Source organism: Prionailurus viverrinus, chromosome A1 (assembly GCF_022837055.1).
Source record: "Prionailurus viverrinus isolate Anna chromosome A1, UM_Priviv_1.0, whole genome shotgun sequence".
NCBI lineage: Eukaryota > Metazoa > Chordata > Mammalia > Carnivora > Felidae > Prionailurus > Prionailurus viverrinus.
In genome coordinates, this window is record NC_062561.1 from 98,264,895 (window position 1) to 98,287,992 (window position 23,098).

General features: G+C 45.6%; 1 protein-coding gene across 2 annotated transcripts in view; it reads left to right on the forward strand.

Annotated features, from left to right (window-relative positions):
* The window catches only part of TNFAIP8 (TNF alpha induced protein 8), a 132,693-nt gene that overhangs the window by 62,958 nt on the left and 46,637 nt on the right, over positions 1 to 23,098 (forward strand). The window contains exon 1 of one of the 2 annotated variants that reach the window (XM_047858980.1): positions 6,127 to 6,569. The exons of the other annotated variant lie outside the window; for it this stretch is intronic. Within the exon in view, the coding sequence (XP_047714936.1) occupies positions 6,557 to 6,569 (13 nt within the window). The 5' untranslated portion in view covers positions 6,127 to 6,556. Of the gene's footprint in view, positions 1 to 6,126; positions 6,570 to 23,098 lie in introns of those variants that run through there. 2 annotated transcript variants of the gene reach the window in all.

The following is a 23,098-nucleotide window of genomic DNA, read 5'->3' on the forward strand; positions in this document are numbered from 1 at the left end:
TTTTTTTAATGTTTACTTATTTTTGAGAGAGAGAGAGACACGGAGAGACAGACAGAGCATGAGCGGGGGAGGGGCACAGAGAGAGGGAGACACAATCTGAAGCAGGCTCTGGGCTCTGAGCTGTCAACACAGAGCCCGACATGGGGCTAGAACTCACAAACATTGAGATCATGACCTGAGCTGAAGTTGGATGCTTAACCGACTGAGCCACTCAGGTACACCAGGCTGCTTCATTTTCTTTGCTTGTGAAGAAAGGTTAGATAATATCAGTGGTCTTGCCATCCCTGAAGTTGTGTGAATTTTAAGAAATAAAAGTGGTGGTTTTTTTCTTTCTGTTTTTTTGGCAGGGGTGGGGGCTCTGAGTAGCATTTTATAAAATTTATACTTAAACCATAGAAACTACATACGATCTGATAGAAAGATCTGCCTTCCCACACTTTTTAAAAAAATTTTTTAAAACATGTTTGTTTCTTTTTGAGACAGAGAGAGACAGAGTGCAAGTGGGGAATGGGTGGAGAGAGAGGGCGACACAGAATCTAAAGCAGGCTCCAGGCTCCGAGCCATCAGCACAGAAACTGATGCAGGGCTTGAACTCATGAACCACGAGATCATGACCTAAGTTGAAGTCGGATGCTTGACCGACTGAGCCACCCAGGCACCCCGCCCCCCCCTAACCCCGGAACTTATTTTTTGTGCAGCTCTTTTCTGGGGGAGGCTGTGAACGGCAGCAGACCTCATAACAGATCTGAGAAATCTCCTTCCCAGTCCTGTTCTGATGCCAGCGCTGCCCCTTCCCCCACCACAGCTCCAACTCACCCTGTTTCACTTACTGCTTTCCTGGCTTTGAAAGGTGGGTTAGCAGGTGTTCTTTTTTTTTTTCTAGACACTGACCTATTTATGCTTTCCGTGATACAATATTAAGAGAAAAAAGCCAACAGATTTGGCTCAGGACATACCTGGGTTCACAGGCTGGCACTGCCCTGAGCAGGCATGTTACATTTAGGGAACTCCCTGTCCTCACCTGTGACCTGGACAGCAGGGTGCCCACCTCCTGAGGTTTTGGTGAGGACCAGGTGAACATAGGGAAGACATCACACACACTCGCTGGCATCGAGAGGGTGCCGGACACTGGCGAGATTTTCGCAGCCTTGTCTAGGCACAAACCATGGGCTTCTCTGCCGGTGCAAACCTCCTTTGGTGAGAGAGGGTGAGTCCGACCGCCCGCCGTCTCTGCGACAGCATCTGTGCAATGCTTCTGGAGTACCTTCCCAAGCTGGGGCACTCACTCTTCTAGAATAACTCCCGATCAGCCCTGCTTTGCCCATGACTGCTTTCTCCTTGAAGAGGAGAGGAGAGTCAAAGGGAAGCAAGTCAAATTATTTGGGGCCGTGGCTTTAGGGAGGCTGCTGAAAGAGTTGAGGTGGCTGGAGGAGGCAGAGGAGGTCTGGAGAGGACCTAAGGCGGGGACAGGGTCATCATTCTTCGTGGCAGCCATGGTAGCATATCCCAGGGACTAGGGAGCGTCTTGGAAAGGCCAGAGCATGAAGCTCAAGGTGTTCTGTAGACATTTCCAGTTCTGTCTCTCAGGCTGTAAAATCGGATGAAGGAAACAAATGCAGGTATCTTTTTCATGCAGGTACCAATTTCACGAATGCTCTGGTGATGAATGTGCTGCTGATAAGGATGTGGGTGACTGTCAGGCAATCTTGTTCATGGGGGTATGTCATGAGCAGTCGATGAAACTAGGCCAGAGATGGTCTGTGCTCCGGAGATTGTTCTGGGAGGGCAGGGCTTGTGACGTCCTGTTGACTGTGCTGCTTAACCTCTTTAGCTCTGCCAGTCTCTTTGGAAATTGGGATTGCCACCCACTTTCCCTGGGTGTGGGGACAGTGAAATGATTTCAGTGATAGTGCCTTGCTCTGAGATGCCTAGATAGCACAGAGCACGTGCATACCCAAGAAGAGAATCTGGTTTTCTACCTGCCAGTGTCATGTGGCTGCAGATCTCATAGATGGACCCAGGCTTGCCTAACGATGACTTATTTAGGATCACGGTGAAACTCCAGAGCGCTTCTGTCATCAGCAGTGCCAGGAGCGGGTGACTGCAGGCATTGGGGTGCTGAGAAGTTTGCTTCAGCTGCAGAGCTGTGCTCACCAGAAAAGATGTCCCTGTGCATTCCCTAGCAAAGCTGGATCTGGACAGATTCCTCGGTCCCTGGGCCCCCAGGCAGAGTTTCCAGGGCTGTGTCCTCTCCCTTCCCTGCCTCAGAGCAGGTATCTCTTTTGGTATCTCTTTCAGGCTCCTCTCTGAATTAGTGATGCTCCAGCTTTGGGACACCACCACAGTTGTTGGTCCTTGAATCGACCTTGAGTGGCTTAATTTGCAAGTCCTAAGAAAGCATACAAGAGCTGTATTCATAGCTACAAAGGCAACTGAAAAGAGTTAGATGTTGTTTTTTTAAGTTTATTTATTTATTTATTTATTTATTTATTTATTTATTTAGAGAGAACCAGTGGGAGAAGACAGAGAGAGAGAGAAGGAAAGAATCCCAAGTAGGTTCTGCACTGTCAGCACAGAGCTTGACATGGGGCTCAAACTCACAAAACCCTGAGATCATGACCTGAGCTGAAACCAAGAGCCGGATGCATAACCAACTAAGCCACACAGGCGCCCCTTACAGCTTTTTTTTTTTTAAGTTTATTTATTTATTTTGAGAGAGAGAGAGAGAGAGAGAGAGAGAGATAGTGTAAGTGGGGGAGGGTGGAGAGAGAGAGGGAGAGAGAATCCCAGTCTCCACACCTGTCAGCACAGAGTTCATGTGGGGCTCGATCCCATGAACTGTGAGATCACGACCTGAGCTGAAACCAACAGTCACATATTCAACCAATGAAGCCACACAGGCGTCCCTTAAAGCTTTTTTTTTTCTGTAAGTTTGTTTATTTATTTATTTTGAGAGAGAGGAGAGAGCGCAAGTGGGGGAGGGGCAGAGAGAGAGGGAGACCGAGAATCCCAAGCAGGTTTGATATTGTTTTACATAAAGCTGTTTTGTTCCATGAATCTTCCTGATCTTTAGTTCTGTGGCTCTTTCTTCCCAAATGGGGAAGTGAGCTGAATATTTTAACTACAGATGCTGGGACTTCTTGAAGCAGCAAACTTTGAATGGATCCCAGCCTATAAGATCGAGGCATTCTGGTCTCAAGGGAGAGAAGAGGGAGGGATGTCTTAAGGATATCCCCCCCCCCCCCCCCCGTCTAGTTTGTAACCCATCCCGATGTGTTGATTTTATTCTCCATTGCTGGAGAGCTTTCTCCAAAAGCAGAAATTGGCCCTCCCTGACTATGCCTGGAGCATGTGCGACAGGGTCCTGCCGCCATGTTGGCCGCTGTGATTCTGTACGCCTCTTCCTCCAGTCTTCCCTCCCCTTCACGGTGCTGCTTCTCCTCTCCAGCAGTAGTGGACAGAGTGGTTCTTGGCAGCCACGTAGCCATGCAGCTACCACCAAGGTAGTATTTTAAGGAAACATGAGAGAACAGTTCCTCTGTTTAGACGTGGTATTTCTGGTCTTTACAAAAACTGTGTAGCTTGGAATTGCCAATGCGTTAGTGTCTGCAAGGTCGTAGGATTAGAATCTTTTTAAAAAATGTTTATATATTTTGAGAGAGAGTGTGGGAGCAGGGGAGGGGCAGAGAGGGAGGAAGACAGAGAATCCCAAGCAGGCTCCGCACTGTCAGCGCAGAGCCTCACGTGGGTCTCAAACTCCTAAACCATGAGATCATGACTTGAGCTGAAACCAAGAGTCAGATGCTTAACCATCTGAGCCACCGGGTGCCCCCCTAGTGATTAGAATCTTGGACTTCCAAGAGGAATAGTATCTTGGCATCTTCTCTGACCCTTAGTCTCTGATGAAGTGGTCATGGCATTAACGGGCCAGTGAGAATTTGGGGACATAACACAAGGAATGAAGAAGGATGGTTTCTAAGGTGTAAAAGTTCGAACCATCATGAGGTAGTCACATGATAATGTAGGCTATAAAGAAAATAAGTAATGGATAATGTGTTTGTAAATTGGCACTGATTTGGTATCTCTTTCAGGCTCCTCTCCGAATTAGTAGTAGGCATTTGGTTTATAATTCAAGTCAACAATAATGCTCGTTGCTATTTAATCCCTCACTGTACATCCCGTGGTTCTCTTTACGTCCTGATAGGGATTCTGTGAGGTAGATGATGTTATTCTTATTTGAATGAGAATAAAATCGCTCAGAGAGGTGAAGTAACTTGCAATACTAAAAAACCAGGAAGTGGCAGGGCATCTGGGTGGCTCAGTCAGTTCAATGTCCGACTTTGGCGCAGGTCATGATCTCGCAGTTCGTGGGTTCGAGCCCCTCATTGGGCTCTATGCAGACAGCTCAGAGCCTGGAGCCTGCTTCGGATTCTCTGTCTCCCTCTCTCTCTGCCCCTCTCTCATTCTCACTCTGTCTCTCTCTCTCAAAAATAAACATTAAACAAAACAAAACAAAACAAAACAAGAAACACCCAGGAAGTGGCATAGCTGGACTGTGAACCAGGCCTAGCAGACTCCAGCATATTTGTCCATTGCATTCCACTTGGCTTCCTTTTTGCCAAGTTTCTGGTAGGCTCAAGACAGTGTTATTGCTATGGAGGATAAAAATAAAATCAAGAAACCTACCGTGTATGGGGCACCTGGGTGACTCAGTTAGTTAAGTGACTGACTCTTGATCTTGGCTCAGGTCACGATCTCACAGGTTTGTGAGATGGAGCCCCGCATTGGGGTCTACGCTGACTGTGTGGAGCCTGCTTGGTATTCTCTCTGTCTCTCTGCCCCTCCCACAATCATGCGTGTGCTTGTGTGCACCCTCTCTCTCTCTCTCTCTCTCTCTCTTTCCAAATAAATTAACTTAGAAAGCAAGAGAAAGAAAGAAAGAAAGAAAGAAAGAAAGAAAGAAAGAAACCTACTGTGTAGTTGGGAATAAGACAGGTATGCCCCTAAAGGTAATTTACAGACAACCTGTGATAGGTACCCGGAATGTGTTACCAAGGAAGTTGAACTGAGGTGCCATGGGGGTTAAAGGGAGAGGCTGAGGGGCTCCTGGGTGGCTCAGTCAGTTAAGCCTCCGACTTCGGCCCAGGTCATGATTGCACGGTTTGTGAGTTTGCGCCCTACTTCTGGCTCTGTGCTGACAGCTCAGAGCCTGGATCCCGCTTCGGATTCTGTGTCTCCCTCTCTCTCTGCCCCTTCCCTGCTCGCACTCTGTCTCTCTCTCTCTCTCTCTCAAAAATAAAGAAGCATTAAAAAAAAAGGGGGGATGGAGAGGATGAGATCACGCATGCTGGTTGGGATGCTCAAAGTCTTCATTGAGGCAGTGCACTTGGAATTGGGCCTTGCAGGACTGGTAGAATCTTGCTCAGTGGGGATAGATAAGGGAACAATTTGTGGGTAGTAGTGATTATCAAATGTACAGGGAAATCAATAAGCTTCTAAAGAGATTATTAGATAATATAGATGCATGTATCTTTATATATGTCCATGTGTGTCTTGTGTGTGCCTGGATACAGTCACCCACACATTCTTTATAATGACCTTATATTCTTTTGGGGGCACCTGGGTGGCTCAGTCGGTTAAGCATCTGACTCTTGATTTTGGCTCAGGTCATGATCTCACGGTTCCATGAGCTTGAGCCCTGCGTCCAGCCCACACAGACGATGCAGAGCCTGATTGAGATTCCCTCCCTCTGTCTCTGCCTCTTTCCTGTCTCAAAATAAATAAATAAACTAAAAAAAAAAAAATCTTAAACAAAAATAAAGACTTTCTATTTTTTCAAAAGCAGAAGACTAATGGTTTTAAGTCACAACATTGTCCAAACTCTGTTCTCCACTTCTACCTAGAACAAGAATATGTCTAAGCAGCAGTTACTATTAATAGACATTCATGTTTATACTGGCCAGGTAGGAATGAACTGGTTTTTTTCTTTTGTGTCATTTTTCTTTCCCCCCCAGGCATCTAACTGCTGCCTTTTTTTTCTTTCTAAGTATTGGCTCTTCTTTTCTAGCATGTTGAAACGTTAGACTTCCTGTTTCTGCTTGATTTTGAAATTATCTCCTGTTCGCCTATCACAGGTAATCCCTGGGTTTCTGTGTAGACACAGTTTATGGGCAGCCAGTGCAGGCAGCAACCAGTCCCTTCCCATTGTGGATGTGGAGACCTCTCCGGATTCACAATTAAAGGCTCCACAATGCATTCCACTACAGGTGACGAAACCCAGCTCCCAGAATAACAAGCAAGACAGCTTTTAAAGTGACTGCTGTTGACCAGTGTCTTCTGTGCGTTTGTTTGGTAAACGTATGGTGGATTTTTTTTTTTTTTTAAAAGAATGGTATAAATTCTTTGGAATTATTCTCGGGGGAAGGCTGACTCTTCCTGAAGGCAATACAGTTACCATAGAATCCCTATCAACAGAGTGGCCGTGTATGTTCCTCTGGTCTTTGTGACTACCAAGACGCCGTGAAGCCGTCCTTCTGACCAAGGACGGGGGCGGGAAATGCTGAAACTAGGTGAGTTAAAAGTGCCCTCAGACTAACTTGGTGTAATATGTTGGAATTTGGCAGAATGTTCAGATGACTAAGTAATGTGGTGTTGCTGTCTGCAAGGGAATAACATTTGGTCGCGGCTTTGTAAAGTGGTTGTGTCGAACAAATCACTGCTTTTCTTTTTTCTGTAACTGGGTGTGGGGCCCTGGTGTTGAGCTGACGGAGGTATGAAATAGTGTAGGTGGAAAAAATGGCATCTGAAGTTTGCATGTAGATGGTTTCGTCTGTAAACAAATGAAGGATGGAAATGCTTCAGAAATGGGACTCTGAGAAGGTGGCTTAGCTTTTTCAGTTCAAGTTTCTCCTTGCGCCTTATCCATCTGCTTAACTGCAGGACGTCTCTAGTTCCCAGTGCATTGGCCAGTGATCTGCAAACACATGGGTGTTTATTTCTATTCTCCTGTTGTGTACATGTTTGTCAGACTGTTTCTGCAGTCACCATTCTCCCTAACGGCCAATCGACAATTTTACCCAGCATACATATAGGCTCGTGGCCTTTTAAAACATGTCTTAGGCTCATTTTCAGCCATATTTAAAGCTGCTACACGTAGCCTTAATTTGATTTTTGAGATTGATTTTTGAGATAAATTGCAAGAGTTTTTGAGCATTAAAAATAGAGCATTTTAAATAGCCTTTAAAGTTACATACAGATTTACACATTTGTTCAAGTCTGTGCATGATATTTGGTGAAGTCTCTCTAAAATTTTTCTGTTCAAAAGGCTTTCTGGAGCTTACACTGAATACAGAGAAGGAATCAGAAATTGGAAGACGTAGGCGGGCATTAGTATATCTAGATTCTTGGCCCATTAATGGAACCTTGGCAGCTGGTGCAATTTCTCAGAGACAGGACTTCTTTTGTACGGAAGTGGTCACCTGCACATCATTTATGTTAAATGTGCATTTGCCTACCAGATGCCCAGAGCTGTGCGTGTGATTCACTCTCTCCCTTCTCTATATATGCACATGGGCACAGGCGCATTCTATCAAATATATAAAAATGGTTTACGTGCCTGTGACAGTATCTCAATGGCGTAGATGCAGTTGAGATCAGCGCCAGGTTCGGCCAGGAATGTTTCACGGACAAAGTGAGTTTTGCGGGGAGTTCCAAAGGGAGGTAAGGAACGCATTTTTGGCAGAAGGAAGAAGCGTACGTGAAGCTTCTAGCGCTGGAGTGATTAAGCCAGATGTATTCCGTGAGTGAGCGTGAACCATATGCGAGCGGGTTGAAAATAACCAGGCTAGTAGGGAAGAGAAGGCAAGGGGTACTTGTGGAGGAGGACTGGAGAGGCTTGTGGGGAGCTGGAGTTGTGTGTGTTGCTGGTTTTCACACTTGGGTGCCCACACAAGGCTGGCCATGTCGCCATCTAGTGGAGCCCGTGAAAATGCACCACCACCTCTTGTACCTTCAGGTTGAATTCATCCTGCGGTATCTTAGCAATAGGGAAGCTAAGGAATTTTACATAAAGAATTAGAGAAAGGAGATGGGTGTAACCATGAGCACCCCCCCCCCCCGCCATGATACTAGTTTTGACTCTAGAAAATGGAGCTGAATCCCAATATAAAGAATTTCTCACAGACTGTCTGGAGGTCCTGGTGTCACTGAGGGTACAGGGGGTACCTGGCAGGAAGCAGCATGTGAGAAGTTGTACAGCACAATGAAAGCATACCACATCTGGCCCTGCGTTGGCTTATTTCATGTGGTCATAGAGTCCATCCCAGTACAGCGGTGGCAGAGGAGAGCTCCCTCACCAGAGGCACCACAGACCTCGGGACTGGAGGACACTGTAGAGGGCCATACACCCCCCTCCTCCCTTCCACGCATGTGTGCCTGCATCCATTCAGCAAAACTTCCTGAATCTCTGTAATGTATCAGGCTCTCTTCCAGGTACTGGGAATACACCAGTGAAGGGTGCAGATAGAAACCCCTGCTCTTAAAAAAAGAAAGGAAGAAAGAAAGAAAGAAAAGAAAGAAAGAAAGAAAGAAAGAAAGAAAGAAAGAAAGAAAATAAGGAAATAAAGAAATCCCTTCCCTTGGAATGCTGACACTCTGGTGGGAAAGACAGATGACAAATAAATGAGTAAAATGTATAGTAGGTGGGATACTGTTAAGTGCTAAGATGGGAAGCATTTTTTAAAATCTACAATAGGGGGTAAGGATGGTTGTGCATTTTTGTGGGGTGGCAGGGGTAGAGAGAGGATTTGCAAATGTGTGTCCTCGCTGAGAATGTGGTATTAGTCTCTGCTGAAGGTATCAGGAAGCTAGACCTGTGGCTATCCTGGGAAGAGCATTCCAAGCAGGGGGCAAGCAGATACAAAGGCCCTGAGGTGGGAATGGTCCTGGTGTGCTCCTGAAACACAGCAAGGGGATTGATCGGATGTGCCGGAGACGTGGGGAGGGGCAGATTAAGTCGGGCCGCGGGGGCAGTTATAACGCACTGGACTTTCCCCGGACGTGAGGTGAGAAGCCATTCCATCTAGCCTAATCTTCTCATTTGACAAATGAAACTTAGGACACAGAAGTTAGGTCAGGTTCCGTGGCTATCCAGCCTCATGGAGCCAGATGGGGCTGGGATGAGAACGTGCCTCTTAACCCAGCCTTCTTCCTGCCACCCTGCCTGCCCCTGTGGGGACGTGCGACCGCACGCAGGCTGAGGCTTCCGAGTGTAGTGGTCCTGAAGAAGCCAGGTGCTGTGGGCTTTCCCCGGGCAGCTCTGTTAGCGCCTCCTGGTCCCTCCCTCAGCGTGTCCACGGCAAACACAGAAAGGAGCAGACCTCTTATCTCAGAGGACCCTTCCACCAAATATGCCTTCCTCAATTTCATAATGGAGAGAAATCCTTGGGGTCTTCCTAGCAGTTCAACCCCGAAACCTACAATCTCAGGAAGGTTCCCTTTGTTCGTTATGCAGTTATCTGGATATAAGTTAATGTAAGACATCTATAGTCTTACAGTGTTGGATCACAGTTCTCGCCATGAGAGTTAGTAAGATTGAATAGTAAAAGTTATTTTAAATGAATTTGAAAATAGGATCTGCCGGTAGGAGAGGTAACCACTGGTTGTCATCAAATGCAGCTGGACCTGGACAGTTTGGCCCAATATTCTTTGCCCTCTGGCTTTGCTGGGAGCCTGGTCAAGCCTTCCCCGCCCATCCCTTCTTCCTGCTCCTTTAGATCTTATGACCCTTGTCCTCTGGATGTGGGCCAAATCCTCTAATCTCACTTTCTGGCGAACATCAGACTAGTGCTAAGTATAGAGAACGACCGTGTTGTCCCCCACAGCGTCTCCTCTCCCTCGTCTCCCACAGCCTGGATCCTCTGGACAGAGTAACAGGAGGTACAGGCACAAGGTCGGTCCCAGCATGTGAAAAAAACTCACCCACGACTCACTTGCTCCTTCCTTTCTTCCAAAACAAAGCTCTCAGCATAAGTGATGTGGGGTTTACATCATCTTATTTGGGATGTACATTTATTTGTATAATACTTTCTTTTATTTTTTTTAAGTTTATTCATTTATTTTGAGAGGGAGGAAGGGCAGAGAGAGAGAGAGAAAGAGAGAGAGAGAGAGAGAGAGAGAGAGAGAGAGAGAAAGAGAGAATCCTAGGCAGGCTCCATGCTGTCGGCACAGAGCCCAATGAGGGGCTTGAACTCACCAATTGCAAGATTCCTGAGCTGAAACCAGGAGTCTGAAGCTTAACCCACTGAGCCATCCAGTCACCCCTTTGAATAATACTTCTTCTCATTTCCTCCTTCCCTCTCCTCCCTTCCTTCCTTAGTTTCTTTCTGCCAACAGAGGTACTTTCCATATGTTCATTTGCCTATGTTCTTTTTCTTTTTCTTTTCTTTTTTCATGTTTATTTTTGAGAGAGAGAGAGAGAGAGAGAGAGAGAGAGAGAGAGAGAGAGGGCACACAAGCTCTGGGGGAGGGGCAAAGAGAGAGGGAGACAGAAGGTCCAAAGCCAGCTCCAGGCTCTCAGCACAGAGCCCCCACGGGGGGCTCAGACTCATGAACCATGAGATCATGACCTGAGCCGAAGTTGGGTGCTCAACCAAATGAGCCACCTAGGCACCCCAGCCTATGTTATTTTTAAATGAGCTCTGAAATCCCACTACCTCCAACTATTAGGATCAGTAGTTAAGTTCTTTGTTTCTCCCTGGAGCCTGAGAGCACGGTTCCCTGGGGTCTTTTGGTTTGGGATCTTTAGGAGAGTGGGTACTCCTGGGGGTGCTTTTACCTTTTCCTACCTTGCAAGTCTTTCTCTTTTTGCCCTTCAGAACGGCAGCCATCCCTTGTGGCAAGGATGTTCCCATATCGGGTTCATCAGGAGGCCCCATCAGGGGCAGCGCCATACTGGGAGTGGAGGTGGGAACCTCAAGGACCCAGGTCCTGCCTCTCTGACCCTCTTCCCTGTGTATGTCACTGAGGTTTCTCAGCATCCCCCACCTTGGGCCTCTGCACTTGGCCACCACTGCCATCAGACAGGCGAGACTTGGCTCTGCCGGAGAGAGAGGGTTCCAGGCTGTCCCCTGGCCTTTGTTAGGCAGCCAACTTGAGGAAATGGGGGAGGAAGTGATGGTTACCTGTGTATTCTGGGGCTGCTTTACCCACTGTCCTTTAGGGACTGGACATGTGTTAAAGCCAGAGGCAAGATTAGAAGTCCTCAAGCATGCTCCTCATTTGCCTTCCAGAATATTCTATCAATGATGGCTCTTATTGTACAAGAGAGAGAAACCCCAGTTTAGACTGGCTCAGACAAAACAGAATTTTTTATTAGCTTACATAACTGGAACAAGATTTGGTTTAGCCGCTCAGTGATGTCAAGAACTCATTTCCTTTCCAATTTGCCTTCTGTGGTGAGTTTCATCCTCAGCTAGCTCCTCTCATGATGGTTAAATGTCTGTAGCAATCCTAACTTTGTGCATACAGCACACCATCCAGGAGGAGAGACAGAATTGGCTCTGGCAGCTCTAACAGAGGAACAAGTGGCCTTTTCCAGAAGCCCCCAGCAAATTTCTCATGTGTCCTTGTCTAATCGTAAGCCAGTTTATTGGCTGTAGAATGTGGTGTTGAGTGGCTTAGGTTTGTGTTGCCTAAACCAGTCACTCTATGGCAAGGGGGATAGGATTCCCGGGGCAGAGTTAAAATGGTCAGGGCTGAACATGAGAGGTGAGGCTGGGGTCATTTTCTCCTTCAGACAGCAGCCTGTGGGGATGGAAGTGATGCCAATGGGCCACAGTGTCTACTAAACAGACTTCCTTTCAGGGTGGTTTTATTTCCTCCCTGTTGTTTCTTACTTGGTGACTGGCTATGGTATAATACAGTGAATGGAGCCCGGCATATTGAATTATCAGCACCCCCTGAGCCCATGACAAGGACATAGGTGCTATCAGGGAGACCTGGGACATACTCTCAATGAAGCACAACAGCCCTGCAGATCAGACAGGGAAATTCTCAGAGGACGATAAAGCATCCCTAAGGTATCATAGACCTGGTCTGGTAAGCCTTGAACACTGAGAGTAAGAACTAGAGAAAATTAATTACAGGCAGGCCTTCAATCTATGGTAATTATGTGTCCCTGTAATAATCGAAGTCCAGTATAATTTTTCTTTTAAAACACTGCAATAAGGCCATATTTTCCTGTAAAGAATACCTTTACATTTTAAAGATAGGAGCTTAATTGCCATATTGGGTTATTTTATCTATTTTATTTTTGAGAGAGAGAGAGAATTAGAGAGCGTGGTACAAGCAGGTCAGGTCAGGGGCAGAGGGAGAACAAGAATCTTAAGCAGGTTCCATGTTCAGCACAGAGCCCGATGCGGGGCTCAATCCCACGACCATGAGATCATGACCTGAGCCAAAATTAAGAGTTGGATGTTTAACGACTGAGCCACCCAGGCACCCCAAGTGCGACAGATGTCTTAAATAGCTACCAAGAAGCTCGACTGACTGAGGGCTGGGTGCAAACCTGTTGTACTGTCAGGTTCTTTGAAAAACACAAGTGTCTCTTACGGCCGGTGGATGACTCACAACTAAGCCTAAATGAATTCACTGGGTGTTGGTAGTTGGAGCCAAACTTGGTGTTGGTAGTTGGATACCACAGATACTATAGCATGGCCACAGCTCACTGAATAGATGGCTTGTTTCCTTTGCCAAGCCAGCCTTGGATACTGGCTGCCAGGCTCGTGTTGTGTCACATCTAGACGTCAGGGGTTTTGTAGGAGATCAGACGAGGCAATATCAGACAGTTACTGCTGACAGATACTTCTGTTAAAAAGTGGTTTCAGGGGCGCCGGGGTGGCGCAGTCGGTTAAGCGTCCGACTTCAGCCAGGTCACGATCTCGCGGTCCGTGAGTTCGAGCCCCACGTCAGGCTCTGGGCTGACGGCTCGGAGCCTGGAGCCTGTTTCCGATTCTGTGTCTCCCTCTCTCTCTGCCCCTCCCCCGTTCATGCTCTGTCTCTCTCTGTCCCAAAAAAATAAATAAACGTTGAAAAAAAAAAATTAAAAAAAAAAAAAAAGTGGTTTCAGATCCATGGTCACATGGCTTATCTTGGGACTGGTGAGCCCCACGGTGTTTTTGGCCTCCTGTTTTGTTAAGAGTCTGATTACAAGTGGTATTGCACACTGTTGTGGTTTATCGGTTTTTAGGGCTCTTTTTGCTCAATTACCCTGAAATGGTGAAGTCTGGAGCTCTACCTTGATAGGACAAAGGCTGTTTGGTTAGTTTTGATATCAGTCTGTGTGAACCAGTGGTCCCGAACTCAAATGTCTACAAGAACCAGGTAAGAAATATGAACGTGGAAATACAGCTTTCTGTGAACAATTGCAAGTCATGAGGCCTGGGGTCATCTTGGACAGAACGGGTCCTGTCTCAAGGCCTTGAAGTTCAGATGCAAAAAGAACCTTATCTGGTCCGAGAAAACCCTGTGGGGCTGGATCTAATCCTAAGGCTACCAGTTTGTGATTCTTGGGCTATGAATCCGCTAACTTCAGCTGTCATTGACATGTTTGCTCAGCTTCAGAGAGGTCACATTTTCTGGATATCAGCCCTTTGTAATTTGGTTGTTAAGTAGATTTTAGCTCTTTCCCTTAGTTATGAGACTATCACTGGGATAAGTGGGCCACCCTAACTTTTACTCACAAATTGGAAATACTTCAAAAGAAATCACGTCCTCATGAATATCAGTCCTTTGGTGCAGGGCCTTTGGAGGCTGAATCAACTTAGAGAAGCAACTCGTTCAAAACAGCTCTGAGTATTTTACATCATTAGAATGCTTTGCGTCACTAAAAATAAGGGGCATTTGAAACTCACAGTCTTGCGTTGCAAGATGTCTGCTCCATATATTGATTCCTCTTTGCCTTTTCTCTGAGTTAAGCTGGCTTGGGTTTAGGGACCAGAGTGGTTTCTGGAACGGAACAAGCTCGTGTTCACTCTTTCCCTCCCCTTCCAGGCCTCCCCACACTCTTCATTTCTGTCTCCCTGCTTCCCCCCACTGCTTCCCCATCCCCACCGTGAAGGAATAAAGAAACCAGTGAATTCATTTAGGCTTAGTTGTGAGTCATCCACCGGCCTTAAGAGACACTTGTGTTTTTCAAAGAACCTGACATTACAACAGCAAATAGGACAAATTTTAAGCCAAAGGTCTGCTTCTCTCTAATGAGAGCGTTTGTTGTTAACTGGATAATTTGGGGCTGGGGAGCCTCCCAGGCACCCCAGAGATAACACCTCCTGCAGCCCCGCTTCGGCTAAGATCTGCTGGACCAGCACCAGTCACTGAGCATGGAGGTGGGTGTTCAACTTTATCCTTCTTTATTTACATCATTCAAACTCCTGTCAGTGCCCATGAAAATTCCTGCAAATGTGTTTTTGTAAGGGATGGCTGGTACCCAGCTTCCCTGTGTCTGGCCAGTGGGAGAGATATAGGGATTTAAATATTCCTTCAGCAAAGCCACTCAGTGAACACTGTGCTAAAATTGTGCTCTTTTGGGGCGCCTGGGTGGCTCAGTCAGTTAAGCGTCTGACTTTGGCTCAGGTCATGATCTTGCGGTTCACGAGTTCCAGCTCAGCGCCTGGAGCCTGCTTTGGATTCTGTGTCTCCCTCTTTCTCTGCCCCTTGCCCGGCTCGCACTCTCTTTCTGTCTCTCAAAAATGAATAAACGTTAAAAAAATTTTCTTTAACTGCACTTTTGATAGTGCTTTCTCCCCAGAGTACTGTCTCAACTTATTCCTTTTAGTGAGACTTCATAGAGGAATAGTCCCCAATTCTTCCTCTACTTCTTAACAGCAATTTATTCCTGAACCCCTTACAATTTGGCTTCTGTCTCTACTCACGTTACATCACCAGGAACCATTCTTCCTTCTTTTCTTGCTCACTTCCCAGTCCTTGACTGATTCCTTGACCCCCAAGTTTTACCTCAGGCATCACTTCTTTCAGGAAGCCTTCCTTGATTGACTTCCTCCTCCAGGACTGATTTATGTACTTGTCTTACGAGCTTTTCGTAGCACCCCATACTTTCCTGCTTTTGCATTTAAACTATATTTTAATTAGTGCCTTCCCCCTCCCCTTACTGTAGGCTCTGTGAGGATAGGACCATGGTTGTTTTATTTACACGATTTGCCTTGTAAATGTTCGGTGAATGTTTGCAGATGGAAGAACTGTATAAATGAAGACAGCGTCTGAACACTGCCATCTGTGGCTTCCTCCAAAGCAGGCAGTGAACCCCGGTTTCCTCCATCAACCTTTGGTTCTCTCCTGGTCCCTTGGACCTCCACGTAGTAGATGCAGAGGGATTGTTAGAGGCTGTCCATAAAAGTGACATCTGACTCTGAGGAAGAAGACAGGTGTCAGGAAATCCTGACCATTTATATGCAGCTGCTTCATGACCAGGCAGTAACTCTGTATTGCTCATATTGAACACATGATGGCTACCTGTTGATGACACCAAGGGAGCAGATGAGTTTTGAGGGTTCTGACCCCTAACAGAAGAGGACACGTTGCTTAGGGATCCAGGCAAATGGGCGGTAATGATTTTATCATGACCATGGGGCGGGGTGGTGGGGGGAATCTTGAATATCTGTTCGGAGAGAAACATAAACTAATGGTTCGGGGAGCTGATAAGTATGATACTACTGATAAGTAGGCAGTACTGTACTTTCAGGACCATTTAAGGAATTTTCCAGATAATTTTAACTCTATGCAATTGTGCCTTACTGATTTTAGGACCCAACTTCCCTCCTCTTACCTCTGAAAACATGACTCTGCTATGTTGACAGCATTACGTCTGCTCTGTAGATGTCTATGTTGCGAAGGGCTTTCTAGAGCCTTTAGGAACGATGTGAAATCTTGATCACATGCATCTTCTTGTGTGCCTTGAAACTGGATGGGAACCGTTGCTGTGGGTGGAAGGACAATGAAAAAGGACAACTTTATTAGGCAGGATTTAGTGAGCAAAAAAGTAGGTTCATATCTCTATTACAGAATTGTGTGATCAGTCTGCTTTGTAAAAAAAAAAAAAACCCACAATAATAATATAATAGTACTGTTCTATAGCCTTTTAGTGCAGAGGAGATATTCTATGCAGTCTGTTTTAGAAATATCTTCATCAAAATCTCTGGCTTTTTCGAAGCAGAAGCACTTCCTGGAAGAGCCCTGGTCATGTGGGAAACTGACTTGACAGAAAACACACAAGCATATCCCCACATTGGTTGCCCTGCTCAGACTTCAGGTTCAGAGTTGTGAAATGGAACTCCTCCCCTTCCCCCTTGCCACGCCTCTTCCTCTCTGGACTCCCCCTCTTCTATTGTCCGGCTCCCTCTTCCGCCAAGTGAGCCGGGCTCAGAGCCTCCCAGTCAGCTTTGCCGTCTGTCCTCTCTTTCTGCTCTGGCCCCCTCTTCTGTTGCAGCATATGGTATGCTTGTGTTAAGATAAAATTGTGGGTGCTCTGCTCAGTCAGAGACACTATAGCATAGAAAAAAGTAGCATAGAATGAGGGCAGAGGACCCACATTCTAGTCTCAGTTCATGCTCAGTCCTAGCTAAGCGACCTTGGTCCAGCCACTTCATTTCTCTGAGCATCTGTATCCTTGTCAGAAGCAGATGGAACCAGTAATACCCAAGATTCCTTCCTTATAGGATTGTTCTGAGGGTCAGTGGCCATGTATGCAAAAACATTTCAAGAACTAGAAAACACCATGTTGCTGAGGTGTGGTAAGACTGAGATATGTTCTGCAATGTGCCTAAGTACATAGTACTTAGCCTGTAGCAGGTGCCTGACAAATTATACTTGGTAACTGAGAAACAAATTTTTTTTCAGTTTATATATTTATTGAGAAAGAGAGAAAGAGAGCACAAGCAGGGGAGGGGAGAGAAATGGAGAGACAGAATCCAGAGCGCAGGTTCAAAGCCATCAGCACAGAGCCTGATGCAGGGTTCCAACTCACGAACTGTGAGATCATGACCTGAGCCAAGGTCAAGAGTCCGACGCATAACCAACTGTGCCACCCAGGTGCCCCCAAACTCGATAATATTAAGACAGCAGAATTTAAACATGTATATCATTTGGTTCTAAACTGGGCTGCTTTGTTCAGAATTGGGGCGATGGCCAAGTGGAATATTGTTTCCTTCCCCTGGTCCAGATAACAGGATATTCGGGACACCCAAGGTTCTGCCTTTTCATTTCACAGGTCAGTCTCATCCCTTAAGAAAACAGATGGCAAAATTAAGTACATATTGTGCAACAGTGGATCCCAGACTGGCTTTAGAACAGCATATTATAAACGCAAACAGCCTCTGAGGGGAAGCGTGCTTCGTTCCTGAGAGACTGGCTTAATAGAACGTTTATTGCCCAAGAGAAGTTCATGCGTTGAGTAGGGAGGTGCCTGGGATTCCCATCTGGGATTTATTAGTATATACATTCAGGGGGCCCAGTGCCGGATGTTAGTTCTTAACCTAAAGGAAACAAAACTCCCATTCTGAGGCTGGCCAGGTTGCCTCTTTTTGAAAGTGGGCAGCTGCTGCTGGTACCTCTCTGGCCCTGGAAATCCCACCAACTGAAATGGAATTGTGTCCAATCCATCTTATTAATGGTTCCTAGGACAAACACATTGGGCTTGATAGGTGACTGGTGAGGAAGGCTGCCTCTGCGAAGACCAGCACGACCCATTATTTGCAGCCTAAACTCCAGTGGCTTCTACTGGGGGTGTTTGCCTCTGCTCCTCACGCTGTTTATGGGGATGTTAAAAGGAAGTGTGTCCATTCTCTGCATGTTGTAAAACAGAAGGTTTGCAGCTGTCAGAGTTATTTTCCCCTTGGCTCTTTATCTGATGGCCTTTTTTGTAAACCTGATAGATTTATGGATCGTTTCAAATTCCCGGCACCGGCTCTTCAGATGTAATGCAAATTTTCTTTTCTTGTTTCTTTCTTTGAAGATAACAGATATTTATGTACACATTTCCTTGTGATGTACCTCTGAGGCAAAGGGAAATTAAAATTGTCCTTACATGTTGTCATAATTCAATATTATGAAATGATTAAATGATTATTAGTGATATCGTGCCTTCCAAGCGTCTGTATTCTGCTCTCTGGAAAGGAGGGGGAAAAAAACCCTCGAGGTATAATCTTGTGTTTTAAATGCTTACAAATCTGGCTCAGAAGACAACTAACATCAAGATTATCAACTTTAGGGGCGCCTGGGTGGCTCAGTCAGTTAAGCATCCGGTTTCGGCTCAGTCATGATCTCGAGGTTCATGAGTTCAAACCTTGAGTCAGGCTCTCTACTGTCAGTGCAGAGCCAGCTTCGAATCTTCTGTCCCCTCTCTTTCTCTCCGCCCCTCCCCCTGCTTACTCGCACTTTCTCTCCCTCAAAAACAAACAAACAAACAAACATTGAAAAAAAAGATTATCCACTTTATAATAGAAGTTCACTCTGGAAGCATAAGTTCACGGTAAACTTCAGTAGGCTTTATGGAGGAACTGAGACCAGAACAGGGTTTGGGGACGGGTTTAAAAAAAAAAAAGGGATGGGGCGCCTGGGTGGCGCAGTCGGTTAAGAGTCTGACTTCAGCCAGGTCACTATCTCGCGGTCCGTGAGTTCGAGCCCCGCGTCAGGCTCTGGGCTGATGGCTCAGAGCCTGGAGCCTGTTTCCGATTCTGTGTCTCCCTCTCTCTCTGCCCCTCCCCTGTTCATGCTCTGTCTCTCTCTGTCCCAAAAATAAAATAAAAACGTTGAAAAAAATTAAAAAAAAAAAAAAAAAAAAAAAAAAAAAAAAGGGATGTAACATAGCAGAGAGCAGCTGCTCCCACAAGGTGGCTTGTGGTTGCACAAAGTGTCATGGTTCGCTGTAATAGTTGTTTCCAGTAATTTCCAGTTAGTGAAAACAAGTGTCAGAGTTTCTGAATGAGTCCTTCTCAAGTCATTCATATCTGCTTGGGGGGAGGCAGGGGGTGCACATTCGTAGTTCAGCCCCAGTGCTGTCATTCAGCCGTACTTCACTGCCTTTGCTTGCTTTGGAAGAGAAAGGTGGGTGTTCAGCTGGCATCCCGGGTGCCTTCGCCCACAGCCTGCTTATCTCTGTGTCCCCATGTGGGTGTGGGGGGCTGAGGTGGCCAGGTACTTGTGGCAGGTAGAGGTTGTTATATTTCCAACCTCTGGACATTTGAAGTTTCTATGCCTGGTCTCATTTAAGGGAAATCAGCTTGAAATCTGTTCGATTATACCAGCTGGACATGATAGTTGGACCCACCACTGTAGGAATGGAGGGAAAAAAGGCCTATCCAGGAAACGTTCTGATGATGGGACTTAGTGAGATTAGAAATAAAGGGAGACAGAGCAACCTAAGTCAGAGGCCATCATAGGATTCTAGCCACCATTGCCTAAGTGAGAAATAATTTAATATCATGAAGAAAATCAAGATGGTGTGTGTGTGTGTGTGTGTGTGTGTGTGTGTGTGTGTGTGTCATGGTGGTGGGGGTTGTTAGTGGGGTCTATCTTTGCCTTCAGATGGACGGATGCTCCTGGACAGGGTGAGCCTAAGGAGCCATCCACGCAGACAAGCCCTCATGGCAACTGCAAACATGTGGGCTGCAGCAAAGTTTCCCAACATGCTTCACTCTTAGTGCCTCTAGTTTTTTCACATCATTTTCTTGGACACAAGGAATACCTAACCATTTCATTTCTTAAGTGCTTAAGTCTAATAACTGAATGCATATTTCTGTGCTAATAATTTTGTAGCTATGTGGAAGATAGAATATGTATAAGTCAAAAGATAAAAAATAATGTTTTGGCGGTGCCTGGGTGGCTCAGTCTATTGAGCATCCAACTCTTGATTTTGGCTCAGGCCATGCTCTCATGGTCATGAGATCGAGCCCTGCATCGGGCTCCACACTGAGTTTGGAGCCTGCTTGGGATTCTCTCTCTCTCTCTCTCTCTCTCTCTCTCAATCTGCCCCTCCCGCCCCCCCCTCACACACACACACTCCCTCTTTGAAAATAAATAAACATTTTTTTTAAATAATGTTTTTCTTTCATTCTTCATTAGTTACTAATGGAATGTGTATACCTGTTGGGCCTTGCATGGTTCAGACAACACCCAGTTGGGAGACATGATGATTTGAACAGGAAAGCTTAGCATAAATAAATACAAATTACCAATATAGTCGGCAGCTCCTCCTGACACATAGGCAGCTCCTATGTGTAATAAGGGAATAGCATTCAGTCTTAAAAAAGGAAGGATATTCTGACACAAGCTATAACATGGGTGCACCTTTGGGACATTAAGTCAAGTAAAATAGGCCAATCACAAAAAAAGACAAATACTCTGTAAGTTCACTTGTATGAAACATCTACAGTAGTGGGATCAGAGACAGAAAGTAGAATGGTGGTTGCTGGGGACTGAGGGGGGAGGAGAATGGAAAGTCAGTGTTTAATGGGTACAGACTTTGGGTTTTGCAAGATGAAGGGTTCTGTAGATGGATGATGGTAAGGATTGCACAACGATGTAACTGTACTTTGTACAGTTGAACTATACGCTTAAGAATGAGGAAGATGGCAAATTTTACATGATGTGTATTTTACTGCAAATAAAACCAATAATAAAAAAGAAAACAACTTAAATAATATATATATTTTAAGTTTATTTATTTTGAGAGAGACATAGGACAAGTGGGGGAGGAGCAGAGACAGAGGGAGACAGAGAATCCCAAGCAGGCTCCACACTGCCCACGCAGAGCCAGATGTGGGGCTTGAACTCAGCGAAACAATGAGATCACATCCTGAGCCAAAACCAAGATTCAGATGCTTAACCAACTGAGCCAGTATAAGAAATACTAAGTTTGATGAGGATAGGCTATCTACCAACTAAAGACAATTGTAAAAAATGGAGGAATAGCTAATATAAGGAGCGACCACTTACCATGGGTTCAAGATAGAGCACCCCCCTTGAGCTTCCCCATCTTCTATGTCACACCTTGAGGTTGGCTAGCCATGGCTCCTTGGATGGGAGAGAAGTCCCTGTAGTGTTGTGCTGATAGAACTTGCTGGAAATCCACCCACTAGGAAGGAAATCTATTTATGTGAGGAGGCTTTTCACAAGAGCACACTGGAACCAGGAAGGAAAAGTTTTTCTTCCCGTAAATTCTCTGCAGTGCACCCCACCGAGAAAGCTAAGAATTGTATTAGCTGGCAAAAGAAAAAAAAAGTGTTTATGGGGCGCCTGGGTGACTCGGTTAAGTGTCCGACTTCGGCTCAGGTGATGATCTCACGGTTTGTGGGTTTGAGCCCCACATCGGGCTCTGTGCTGACAGCTCAGAGCCTGGAGCCTGCTTCAGACTCTGTGCCTCCTTCTCTCCCTGCCCCTCCCCTGCTTGCAGTCTGCTTCTCTCTCTCAAAAATAAATAAATGTAAAAAAAAAAAAAAAAGAAAAAAAAGTGTTCAAAGTCCTGTCTTTATTTTCTCAGAGCAGGTGATGAAGGGTGAATTTGGGGCTGTCAGGCAATAAACTGAGCCCTGGCCACCTCACAGCTTCTCAAATCTTGAAATCAGATTGGATCCCACTACCCTAATTTCCTGTCTTATGTACTTTTTCATATAATACTTTTTATCACAGCAACTGCCAACAACCTAGCTTTTCAGAGAAATGATGTCATTAAAAGAAATGTAGCACAGTCTAATGTTACACTGCAAACTTGCCTGAAGTAGTTCATACAGTTTCTGAGAGATGTTGAATGATGCTTTGTTTTCCTCAAAAATTTAAAATATCCTGCAACAGCCCCATGAGCTTGCTGTAGTGCCATCAGCAGCATAGCACACAATTTGGGGACCTCAGGGCCAGAACTATGAGTCTGTTTCAGGGCACCTAGGTGGCTCAGTCAGTGAAGCGTCCGACTTCGGCTCAAGTCATGATCTCACGGTTCGTGAGTTTGAGACCCATGTCAGGCTCTATGCTGACAGCTCGGATTCTGTGTCTCCCTCTCTCTCTGCTCTCTCCTGGCTCATGTTCTGTCTCTCTCTCTCTCTTTCTCAAAACTAAACATTAAAAAAATTTATGAGTCTGTTTCAACAATTCTGACCACACCACTGTAACACATGAGAATCTAAGGTGCCAGTTTGGTTAAATACGGGAGAGTCATATGTAAAGTCAAAACTGTGTGGGGTCATATTATTTTTGAAAACCTCTTAGGAAATTACCAGATTGGAGAATAGCAGATCACTTTCCAGTAAGTATAAGACTTACTGTCTAAGTGTTTCCTCTACCATTGGAGTGGGCTGCTGTTTCTGTGGGACTAGATGAAATTGTGGCTTGTCTTTGGAGGCACTTGGATACGAAAAAAATACACAGCCTGCAATACAACATTCACCATCCGTGCAGGAGAGGCTCACAGTGTGGGGAGGCCATACAGAGACAAGAGGCAGGGAGACCAACCAATTCCCAGCTCTGTCTCAGGCTTGCTCTGCAGCATAAAATCATTAAATGAATGGCAGTGGATACAATATTTGGATTGTTATGTTTTTTCTCTTTCTGTTTTGGGCTGATTGTAGGTAGTTGAAGTCGAGAAGGTAAAATGGTGTATGATGGGACTTGGCTGAATTCAGTGGTAAAAATTCCGGTTAAGTAGATTGCAGATGAAGAAAGTTACAAGTTTTAGCTCTCTTCTGTTTCTGCTGGGAAATGTATGGGCTTAATAAGGCTTTTTATTGGGTAGGCAGGCACCCTGTTCGTATTAGCAGTTTCTCAGAAAATACATTTGTTTCGGTGATGTCTCCGACTTGGTGAATCATAATGATTAGACATGTTTCTATATTTCTTCTTTAAGGAGAAGCTGAAAGGCTTTAGTTGTGTAACCTGACCTGTTCAAATGGAAAAACTGATCCTTTCAGTCTTACTTGCAAAACAGTCTCCCCTTCCCCACTGAAACGCTGTTTGGAAAAGTTCTCCTTTGGTTCGTATTTTTACCACCTGCTGAGTTGATCTGTTGGGTTTCAGCCTTGGCTACATTCACCTGGCA